Below are 12,207 nucleotides of genomic sequence, written 5' to 3'. Positions count from 1 at the left end.
ATGGATAGAGTAATTCACCATTTCCCAGGAGCAAGAATAGAAATGGCCTTCACAACTAGTCTCACATCTTTTCATAGCACACACATTGCTTAGCTTTTCTTCCTCTCCCATCTCTCCACCGACTATTTGCATGCTTCCTTCTCTCCCTTCACTCCACCACTTTCTTGCTTCTGCCATATCCAGCCTACTGAGGACCAAGCACAGCCCACAGTACTGTCTCTCTATGTGACTTTCTAAATGCAACACTGCCTTTGTTTTAGGAATCAGTAATAGCTAACAACCAGCTTATGTATGGGGATATAATCTAAATTTTCAGAGTGCTAAGACTCATACTGATGGTAAAAGTTAATTAGAAACATCATTAGTATCCTGAACACAATAGACTCAACCAGAGAGAGATTCTTCAGCATTTTAGATTTTCATACAAGCACCCATAAACAGATGGTAGAAATTTCAGTGCACACTCTTGATTGTGAAAAATTTCTACCTCATGTTTAAAAAGAGAAAAATATCAACAACAAAACAACCCTCAAAGTAAGCTTAAGCCAACTTATACAAGCAAGGAAACAAAAGTGGGAAATCAGAAAGTGCAAGGCAAAGGGATCTTTGCTTTAAGTGCCACCCAGTGCAGTAAGAAGCTTCTCTGAAAAGGCTGGGAACAGCACTGATCTACATGTAAACACATAAGTGTTTAGAAGACAGTTTGAACATATGACCATGTATCCTCATGCAAGAAACTAATGAAACTCAGTAGGTTACATATCCAAGAGACATGAAAGTAGGAGGGGGCGTCTTATTGGAAAGAGGGATTTCAGCGAGTGAAGAGGGGAATAAATGAGATTAATGGGATGAACATGATTATGACTTAATAGGTACATGTATGATGCTTTTAAAGAATGGAAACAAAGCTGAAACAGAAAAGAGAGGAATGTTTGGTTACAAAGCTGATGGAAATGCTTCTCTACCTGCATTGAGGTTATACCTTGGTAAGTTAATCACAAGGCAAAAATATTGTAAGCCTAAAATGTAACCCATATTCTGATAAACTCTTAGAAAGCCAAAGGAGCCCTTCCGGTCCAAGCAGCACGGGGTAGCTAGGGTGCACAGTTGTCTGACTACTGCCAGCTACCCACAACACCCGCCAAGTGATCTTAAGACTTCTGGTGAGTGGAACACAGCATCTGCTCCAATCCAATCGCGTGGGACTTGAGACTGCATTAGTCAGGGAAGCAAAAACCCGGTCTGAGTAGGGGCACAAGCCCCTAACGGTCCAAGCAGCACCGGGGTAGCTAGGGCACACAGTCAGCTGACTACCGCCAGCTACCCACAACACCAGCCACGCGATCTTAAGAATTCTGAGGACTGGGATCTGCCCGGCGCTGGAGTGCTTTGCCTGAGCATCAGCAGCAGACATCTTGGTTCCGGGACCCCGCCGAGTGTATCCTGCACAGACAGCTGGCCATTTTCCTGGCCAGAGGATAGGGATCTGCCCAGCGTGGGAGCATTTTGCCTGAGCATCAGCAGCAGACATCTTGGTTCCGGGATCCCGCCGAATGTATCCTGTACAGGCAGGTGACCATTTTCCCGGCCAGAGGATAGGGACCTGCCCGGTGCGGGAGCGCTTTGCCTGAGCATTGGCAGCAGACATCTTAGTTCCGGGACCCTGCCGAGTGTACCCTGCACAGACATCTTGGTTCCAGGACCCCGCCGAGTGTATCCTGCACAGCTCCAGAGAATACCAGATGGCGAAAGGCAAACATAAGAATCCTACTAACAGAAATCAAGACCACTCACCATCATCAGAACGCAGCACTCCCACCCCACCTAGTCCTGGACACCCCAACACAACCAAAAAGCTAGACCCGGATTTAAAAGCATATCTCATGATGATGGTAGAGGACATCAAGAAGAACTTTAATAACTCACTTAAAGAAATACAGGAGAACACTGCTAAAGAGTTACAAGTCCTTAAAGAAAAGCAGGAAAACACAACCAAACAGGTAGAAGTCCTTATAGAAAAACAGGAAAACACATCCAAACAGGTGATGGAAATGAACAAAACCATACTAGAACTAAAAAGGGAAGTAGACACAATAAAGAAAACCCAAAGTGAGGCAACGCTGGAGATAGAAACCCTAGGAAAGAAATCTGGAACCATAGACGAGAGCATCAGCAACAGAATACAAGAGATGGAAGAGAGAATCTCAGGTGCAGAAGATTCCAGAGAACATCGGTACCACAATCAAAGATAATACAAAACGCAAAAAGATCCTAACTCAAAACATCCAGAAAATCCAGGACACAATGAGAAGACCAAACATACGGATAATAGGAATTGATGAGAATGAAGATTTTCAACTTAAAGGGCCAGCAAATTTATTCAACAAAATTATAGAAGAAAACTTCCCCAACCTAAAGAATGACATGCCCAAGAACATATAAGAAGTCTACAGAACTCCAAATAGACTGGACCAGAAAAGAAATTCCTCCCGACACATAATAATCAGAACAACAAATGCACTAAATAAAGAGAGAATATTAAAAGCAGTAAGGGAGAAAGGTCAAGTAACATATAAAGGCAGACCTATCAGAATTACACCAGACTTTTCACCAAAGACTATGAAAGCCAGAAGAGCCTGGACAGATGTTATACAGACACTAAGAGAACACAAATGCCAGCCCAGGCTACTATACCCGGCTAAACTCTCAATTACCATAGATGGAGAAACCAAGTATTCCACGACAAAACCAAATTCACACATTATCTTTCCACAAATCCAGCCCTTCAAAGGATAATAACAGAAAAGAAGCAATACAAGGATGGAAATCACGCCCTAGAACAAGCAAGAAAGTAATCCCTCAACAAACCAAAAAGAAGACAGCCACAAGAACAGAATGCCAACTCTAACAACAAAAAAAACAGGAAGCAACAATTACTTTTCCTTAATATCTCTTAATATCAATGGACTCAATTCCCCAATAAAAAGACATAGACTAACAGACTGGCTACACAAACAGAACCCAACATTCTGCTGCTTACAGGAAACCCATCTCAGGGAAAAAGACAGACACTACCTCAGAGTGAAAGGCTGGAAAACAATTTTCCAAGCACATGGTCTGAAGAAACAAGCTGGAGTAGCCATTCTAATATCGGATAAAATCGACTTCCAATCCAAAGTTATCAAAAAAGACAAGGAGGGACACTTCAAACTCATCAAAGGTAAAATCCTCCAAGAGGAACTCTCAATTCTGAATATCTACGCTCCAAATGCAAGGGCAGCCACTATCATTAAAGACACCTTAGTAAAGCTCAAAGCACACATTGCACCTCACACAATAATAGTGGGAGACTTCAACACACCACTTTCATCAATGGACAGATCGTGGAAACAGAAACTAAACAGGGGCACAGTGAAACTAAGAGAAGTTATGAAACAAATGGATCTGACAGATATCTACAGAACATTTTATCCTAAAACAAAAGGATATACCTTCTTCTCAGCACCTCATGGGACCTTCTCCAAAATTGACCATATAATTGGTCACAAAACAGGCCTCAACAGATACAAAAATATTGAAATTGTCCCATGTATCCTATGAGACCACCATGGCCTAAGGCTGATCTTCAATAACAACATAAATAATGGAAAGCCAACATTCACGTGGAAACTGAACAACACTCTTCTCAATGATACCTTGGTCAAGGAAGGAATAAAGAAAGAATTTAAAGACTTTTTAGAGTTTAATGAAAATGAAGCCACAACGTACTCAAACCTATGGGACACAATGAAAGCATTTCTAAGAGGGAAACTCAAAGCTCTGAGTGCCTCAAAGAAGAAACGGAAGAGAGCACGTACTAGCAGCTTGACAACACATCTAAAAGCTCTAGAAAAAAAGGAAGCAAATTCACCCAAGAGGAGTAGACGGCAGGAAATAATCAAACTCAGGGGTGAAATCAACCAAGTGGAAACAAGAAGAACTATTCAAAGAATCAACCAATCAAGGAGCTGGTTCTTTGTGAAAATCAACAAGATAGATAAACCCTTAGCTAGACTCACTAAAGGGCACAGGAACAAAATCCTAATTAACAAAATCAGAAATGAAAAGGGAGACATAACAACAGATCCTGAAGAAATCCAAAACACCATCAGATCCTTCTACAAAAGGCTATACTCAACAAAACTGGAAAACCTGGATGAAATGGACAAATTTCTAGACAGATACCAGGTACCAAAGTTAAATCAGGATCAAGTTAACGATCTAAACAGTCCCATATCCCCTAAGGAAATAGAAGCAGTCATTAATAGTCTCCCAACCAAAAAAAGCCTATGACCAGATGGGTTTAGTGCAGAAATCTACCAGACCTTCAAAGAAGATCTAATCCCAGTTCTGCACAAACTATTCCACAAAATAGAATAGAGGGAACTCTACCCAACTCATTCTATGAATCCACAATTACTCTGATACCTAAACCACAGAAAGATCCAACAAAGATAGAGAACTTCAGACCAATTTCTCTTATGAATATCGATGCAAAAATCCTCAATAAAATTCTTGCTAACCGAATCCACGAACACATTAAAGCAATCATCCATCCTGACCAAGTAGGTTTTATTCCAGGGATGCAGGGATGGTTTAATATACGAAAATCCATCAATGTAATCCATTATATAAACAAACTCAAAGATAAAAACCACATGATCATCTCGTTAGATGCGGAAAAAGCATTCAACAAGATCCAACACCCATTCATGATAAAAGTCTTGGAAAGATCAGGAATTCAAGGCCCATACCTAAACATGATAAAAGCAATCTACAGCAAACCAGTAGCCAACATCAAAGTAAATGGTGAGAAGCTGGAAGCAATCCCACTAAAATTAGGGACTAGACAAGGCTGCCCACTTTCTCCCTACCTCTTCAACATAGTATTTGAAGTCCTAGCCAGAGCAATTCGACAACAAAAGGAGATCAAGGGGATACATATTGGAAAAGATGAAGTCAAAATATCACTTTTTGCAGATGATATGATAGTATGTATAAGTGACCTTAAAAATTCCACCAGAGAACTCCTAAACCTGATAAACAGCTTCGGTGAAGTAGCTGGATATAAAATAAACTCAAACAAGTCAATGGCCTTTCTCTACACAAAGAATAAACAGGCTGAGAAAGAAATTAGGGAAACAACACCCTTCTCAATAGTCACAAATAATATAAAATATCTTGGCGTGACTCTAACTAAGGAAGCAAAAGATCTGTATGATAAAAACTTCAAGTCCCCAAAGAAAGAAATTAAAGAAGATCTTAGAAGATGGAAAGATCTCCCATGCTCATGGATTGGCAGGATCAACATTGTAAAAATGGCTATCTTGCCAAAAGCAATCTACAGATTCAATGCAATCCCCATCAAAATTCCAACTCAATTCTTCAACGAATTAGAAAGAGCAATCTGCAAATTCATCTGGAATAACAAAAAACCTAGGACAGCAAAAACTCTTCTCAAGGATAAAAGAAACTCTGGGGGAATCACCATGCCTGACCTAAAGCTTTACTACAGAGCAATTGTGATAAAAAATGCACGGTACTGGTATAGTGACAGACAAGTAGACCAATGGAATAGAATTGAAGACCCAGAAATGAACCCACACACCTATGGTCACTTGATCTTCGACAAGGGAGCTAAAACCATCCAGTGGAAGAAAGACAGCATTTTCAACAATTGGTGCTGGCACAACTGGTTGTTATCATGTAGAAGAATGCGAATTGACCCATTCCTTTCTCCTTGTACTAAGGTCAAATCTAAGTGGATCAAGGAACTTCACATAAAACCAGAGATACTGAAACTTATAGAGGAGAAAGTGGGGAAAAGTCTCGAAGATATGGGCACAGGAAAAAAAATTCCTGAATAGAACAGCAATGGCTTGTGCTTTAAGATCGAGGATTCACAAATGGGACCTCATGAAACTGCAAAGCTTCTGCAAGGCAAAAGACACCGTTAATAAGACAAAAAGACCACCAACAGATTGGGAAAGGATCTTTACCTATCTTAAATCAGATAGGGGAATAATATCCAATATATATAAAGAACTCAAGAGGGTGGACTCCAGAAAATCAAATAGCCCCCTTAAAAGATGGGGCTCAGAGCTGAACAAAGAATTCTCACCTGAGGAATACTGAATGGCAGAGAAGCACCTGAAAAAAGATTCAACATCCTTAATCATCAGACAAATGCAAATCAAAACAACCCTGAGATTCCATCTCACACCAGTCAGAATGGCTAAGATCAAAAATTCAGGTGACAGCAGATGCTGGCGTGGATGTGGAGAAAGAGGAACACTCCTCCATTGTTGGTTGGATTGCAAGCTTGTACAACCACTCTGGAAATCAGTCTGGCGGTTCCTCAGAAAATTGGACATAGTACTACCGGAGGATCCCGCAATACCTCTCCTGGGCATATATCTAGAAGATGTCCCAACCGGTAAGAAGGACACATGTTCCACTATGTTCATAGCAGCCTTATTTATAATAGCCAGAAGCTGGAAAGAACCCAGATGCCCCTCAACAGAGGAATGGATACAAAAAATGTGGTACATTTACACAATGGAGTACTACTCAGCTATTAAAAACAATGAATTCACGAAATTCCTAGGCAAATGGTTGGACCTGGAGGGCATCATCCTGAGTGAGGTAACCCAATCACAAAAGAACTTATTCACTGATAAGTGGATATTAATCCAGAAACTTAGTATAGCGAGATATAAGGTACAATATGTAAAACATATGAAACTGAAGAAGAAAGAAGACCAAAGTCTGGACACTTTGCTCATTCTTAGAATTGGAAACAATCACCCATGGAAGGAGTTACAGAGACAAAGTTTGGAGCTGAGACAATAGGATGGTCCATCTAGAGACTGCCATATCCAGGGATCCATCCCATAATTAGCCTCCAAGCGATGATACCATTGCATACACTAGCAAGCCTTTATTGCAAGGACGGTGATATAGCTGTCCCTTGTGAGACTAGGCCGGGGCCTAGCAAACACAGAAGTGAATGCTCACAGTCAACTATTGGATGGATCACAGGGCCCCCAATGGAGGAGCTAGAGAAAGTATCCAAGGAGCTAAAGAGATCTGCAACCCTATCGGAGGAACAACATTATGAACTAACCAGTACCCCAGAGCTCTTGACTCTAGCTGCATATGTATCAAAAGATGACCTAGTCGGCCATCATTGGAAAGAGAGGCTTATTGGTCAGGCAAACGTTATATGCCCCAGTACAGAGGAATGCCAGGGCCAAAAAATGGGAATGGATGGGTAGGGGAGTGGGGGGTTGGAGGGGGGACTTTTGGGATAGCATTGGAAATGTAATTGAAGAAAATACATAATAAAAAAAAAGAAAAAAAAAAAGAAAGCCAAAGGATTGATACCAGAGTCATTGTAAACTAGTCCCACCAGTGTTTATATTCCAGAGCACATTATTACAATAAAAGTGGAAGGTAGGAATTAATCTTACAATTTCCAAGTAGAGGGTCACAATGTAAAATGACTGGCAAACTAATGGCTCTCCACACCAGTTAGTGAAAAATGTGTTACTGAGTGCTGTTTTGACTCTGGACCCCAAACTTCATATGTTGAAAATGACCTAACTGCCACAGGGGGCTGGGGTGGTGGCTCAGTTGTAAAATATGCGTTGTATAAGTGTGAGAACCTGAATTTTGGATCCTTAGTACCTATGTAAAAAAATCCCACATCTGTAACATCACATCAAATTCTCTTTGAAATTCTTAGACTGGAGACCTTGCGTCAAATGCTTCTGCTCATCATGAATCGCAGAGTTAGTCACATTCTCCTATAACACCACAGAAACGGCTATGGCACTGAGGTTTAACAACATATGTAGTATTTACTTGAGAACACAAATCACATAATTTAAGTAGGTAAGCCGAGAGTTCACAGAGAAGCACCACTGAATATTTTATATGCATTTTTTCAGTCGACAAGGAAAATATCTTTTGGTCATGGACTGAAGGTTGTATAATGATAGAAAAGCATAAAGCAGATTAAGCATGTTTCATGTACTCCAGAAAATCTGGATAAAAGTCATCTGTTAATATTTTTTTTTGTCACACTATTCCAGAATTTTACATAGGAATATAAATGCCAAATATGTGTTCTTGGAAAGTAGAAAGAAGAAAAAAATCTGCATACATGGTATTGGCATAGAAACAGACACATTGATCAATGTAATCAAACAGAAGACCAATAAATAAACCCATAAACCCACAGACTTATGGCTATTTGTTTTTTGTTTTTTTGTTTTTTTTTGGAGACAGGGTTTCTCTGTATAGCCCTGGCTTTCCTGGAACTCACTCTGTAGACCAGGCTGGCCTCGAACTCAGAAATCTGCCTGCCTCTGCCTCCCGAGTGCTGGGATTAAAGGCGTGTGACACCACGCCCGGCCTTGATTTTTTATAAAGAAGCTAAAAGCATACAATGAAAAAAAAATCTTCATACAACGATGCTGGATGTCTACATGTACAAGAATGCAAATAGATCCATATTCATCACCCTGCACAGGACTCAAGTCCAAGGAGATGAATAATTTCAACATAAAACCAGATCCTCTAAATCTCATAGAAGAGAAAGTGAGAAATAGCCTTGAACACATTGGTATGTGAGACAATTTCTTGAACAGAACACAAATGGCTCAGTCTCTAAGATCAACAATTGATAAATAGGACCTCACGAAACTGCAAGCTTCTGTAAGTCAAAGGACATTGTCAATAGGACAAAACAGGAGCCTATAGATTGAAAAAAGATTTTTACCAAGTTGACATCTGATAAAGGGCTTATATCTCAAAGATATAATGAACTGAAGAAACTAGACATCAGCAAACCAAATAGTGGCCAGTTTTTCGTTGGCCATTCCCTAAGTCTCTGCTCCTTCCCTTGTGCCTGCATTTCTTGTAGACAGGATAAGTTTTGGGTCCAAAGTTTTGCTGGTGGGTTAGTATCTTTATTGCTCCACCAGGGTTCCTGTGTGGCCCCAGGAGGCAGCCTTCTCAGGATCCTTATCTCCAATGTTGTGAGTCAAAGTTAAGTTTTTTTTTTTTTTTTTTTTTGAGTTGTTGATGACAAACTTCTTGAGTTCTTCCATCTCAACTTGAGATCCATCTCATGGGCAAGCACCAATCCCTGATACTGTTAATGATACTGTTATGGTTGAAGACTGAAGTCTAGCATGGCTGTCCTTTGAGAGGCTCCATCTATCAGACAGATTCAGATATCCATAGCCAAACTCTGGGAGGAGTTGGGGGAAGGATTGAGGGCTCCTAAAAAGATAGGAACCCCACAGGAAGACTAACAGAATTAACTAACCTGGACCCTTGGGGCTCTCAGAAACTGACCCAAAGAATATACATGTGTTGAACCTAGGCCTCCCCCTAGCTTACATAGCAGAAGTGTAGCTTGGTTTTCTATGGGTCCTGAACAACTTGAGGGGGGCTATCTCCAAAGCTGTTTGCCTGTCTGGGGGATATGTTTTTCTAGCTAGGCTGCCTTGTCTGACCTCAGTGGGAGAGGCTGCACCTAGCCCTGCAGTGACTTGATAAGTCAGGTGGGGGGATGCCTAGGGAGAGCTTCCACCACTCCAAAGGGGAAGGGGAGGAGCGAATGGAGGCACAATTGTAGAAACGGTGACTGGGAGGAGGGAAATGTGTGGAATGTACAGTGAATAAATAAAAATAAACAAAACAGAATAAAACAAAACAAACAACTAGACAAAAATTTTATTTCATTTTTGTACTTATGAATAGAATATAAATCTTTTAATCTATATACATGTATCTATCTCCTTTTAGTACTGGAAACATAGGCTTGTTGAGATGGTTCCTGCCTGCTAATTGGCCTGATAACTTGCCCTTGATCTCCAGGATCCACTAAGTAAAAGGAGAGATCTGACTCCTGCAAGCTATCTTCTGACTTCCACATGCATGTCATGGCAAGTGTGCATGCACCCACCCACAGACGATAAACAAATACAAAATATGCATGATTCACTAATATTGTAGTTTGGATATAGAGGTTTCCTTATTAAGAGTAATTCTGCAGTGAGATTCTTCTTGTGTGTACTTCTGCATTTCCACAAATTTATAAAATCATTATCTAGGAACAACGTCAGACACTAGGTTTTAGTTTGAAGGATGCTTTTTGCATTTTTAACCTTGAGAGCTCTTCTCAAATTATTTAACTTGCATCTTTGGAGGCTGTGCACAAGTGCATTTCCAGATATTGCTTAGAAAAGTCCCATGCAGTGGAAAGGCACATGATGAGGGAAAGAGAGGAGTTATCAGGAACTCAAGTATTAGAAGCTGCTGCCTTTGTGTCTTTATCCACTGTTTGCACACTAGAACCACCTGGATTCCCAGGAAAAGCTTCTAAAAACACCAGAAGTCCTTACTTAATTATTGTGAAATGCAAAGCTTGACTAGATGATGTTTTTAAGTTAGACACAGGTGTTCCGATGTGTAGTGGATGTCACGAGTCACATAAACAGAATTCTAAGGACAAGAATATATTAAATGTCACAAAGACTGTGCCCGCAAAGCACTAGAGAGCAATGATGATCTGGGTGAAGGGATCAGGTTTGGTTTGATAAAGAAAGGTGCAGAGAAAAGAGATATCCAGGTAAGGGAAATATGGGGGTGGTGGTGGTGACTGTCCATGTTGTGTGGTTCTCCATGTGGGTGGTAAAATCAGAATCTATTTTGTAAGTACAAATGAATTTGAGACTGAAGATGCTTCCATGTTCTTCTTAATCCAGGGTTGTTCTGAATTAGTAAAACTGAATGGCCAGCTGGGTAGACAGGCAGAACAATTCTGATCACAATACTCCAGAAGAGACTAGCATCGACTATGTTGGATGTGGACAGAAGCAGAGCAGCTGCATTTAAAATGTAGAGAAAGAGAAAACAGCTAGTTTCTTTGATGGCCTGCATATGAGCCTCTATGCAGGGGTTTCTGGAGCCAGTGGCACTGTTTCTCATGTTCAGGGTGTGTCTCCTGAGAGAAAAAATCAGAAGAGTAGCTGTTGCGACGAACATTGTCAAAGGAGGGAGTATTCCCGAAATGAATAAAAAAGACACATTGACCACATTGGTCTCAACAACGTAAAGTTTCATTGTGAAGTTGCAGATGTTGTTACTTAGAGAATTGTTGTTGTTCACAGTGAACTTGTGCTTGCTGAAGAACATGCTGGAGCTGAAGGAAATAAACACTGAGAGCCACAGAAGCCAGGGCATTAATTCAGAAATTCTCCACTTTAGTTTGAAGAACAGGGGGTAAGAAAAATTGGCAATCTTCACAAAGTGGAAGAAACTAAGCAAAGCAGCAAACCAGAGACTACAATAATTTAAGAATACAAAACTTACATTTGAGACTCTATATAAAACACTGTTGTAAAAAGCAACGTTGAATATGGAGGAGGTAATTTCTATCAACATGATGCTTTGGAGGCCTATTCTGGATACACTCAGAAGAAGCAGAATCCTAGTAGTTATGGAAATTGCCTTTTTCTGAACCCATGAGACTGCATTCACAGCCATGACAATCCCACTTGCAATGATACCTATGGTGCACTCAGTGGCCACAAGTGTTAACATCAAAATAGACAATGGTAGCACATCTTGTTTCCAGTAGTTGCTGGGTTGAGCCATCCTGGGTGGTTCCTCTTTGGAGTCTGCTGGAAAATGTGTCCCTGAAGTTCACCCAGCAGGTCCCTGACAACTCCTATGACTTAAGTCATAGAAGCTCATGTTCCATTCGCAAACATATTCAGTTTATCTTCTTTAATAAAATAAACTCAATTTGTTTATTCCAAAATTCTTGTATCTAAATATAGAGATGCAAACGACAGAATTATTCGCTTTCAAGTCCTCTCCCTAGATTTGGATGTGTTTATGTTACTGTGGACCAGAAATCCAGGAAAGCACCTGTATGGCTTCAGTTTCATAAAGCACTAACATGCTATTGAGATCAATGCTTTTGACATCTTCAGTTTAAAAATGTAATATAATTAAACCAAGTCATTATTGAATGAGTTTTCACCTGTGAGTTCGGGAAATGAACATAAATCAATGATCTCTATGTGAGTATTTAGATATCAGCTTGAAGTGATTAAATTTCTTAAAATTTATGGTATATGTATATAT

At 40.3% G+C, this 12,207-nt stretch overlaps 1 protein-coding gene across 1 annotated transcript; it reads right to left on the bottom strand.

Annotated features, from left to right (window-relative positions):
• Positions 1-10,752: 10,752 nt before the first annotated feature.
• Positions 10,753-11,712, bottom strand: Tas2r139 (taste receptor, type 2, member 139). Its single transcript, NM_181275.1, has one exon. The coding sequence runs from the start codon at positions 11,710-11,712 to the stop codon at positions 10,753-10,755; it is 960 nt and encodes a 319-aa protein (NP_851792.1).
• Between the last annotated feature and the right edge of the window lie 495 nt (positions 11,713-12,207).

Source organism: Mus musculus, chromosome 6, assembly GCF_000001635.26.
Source record: "Mus musculus strain C57BL/6J chromosome 6, GRCm38.p6 C57BL/6J".
Lineage (NCBI taxonomy): Eukaryota > Metazoa > Chordata > Mammalia > Rodentia > Muridae > Mus > Mus musculus.
This window is presented reverse-complemented; position numbering and strand designations above follow the sequence as displayed.

What these genes read in the sequence shown, in the direction of transcription:
- Tas2r139 (NM_181275.1), bottom strand. Translation starts at nt 11,712, where the DNA reads ATGGCTCAACCCAGCAACTACTGGAAACAAGATGTGCTACCATTGTCT.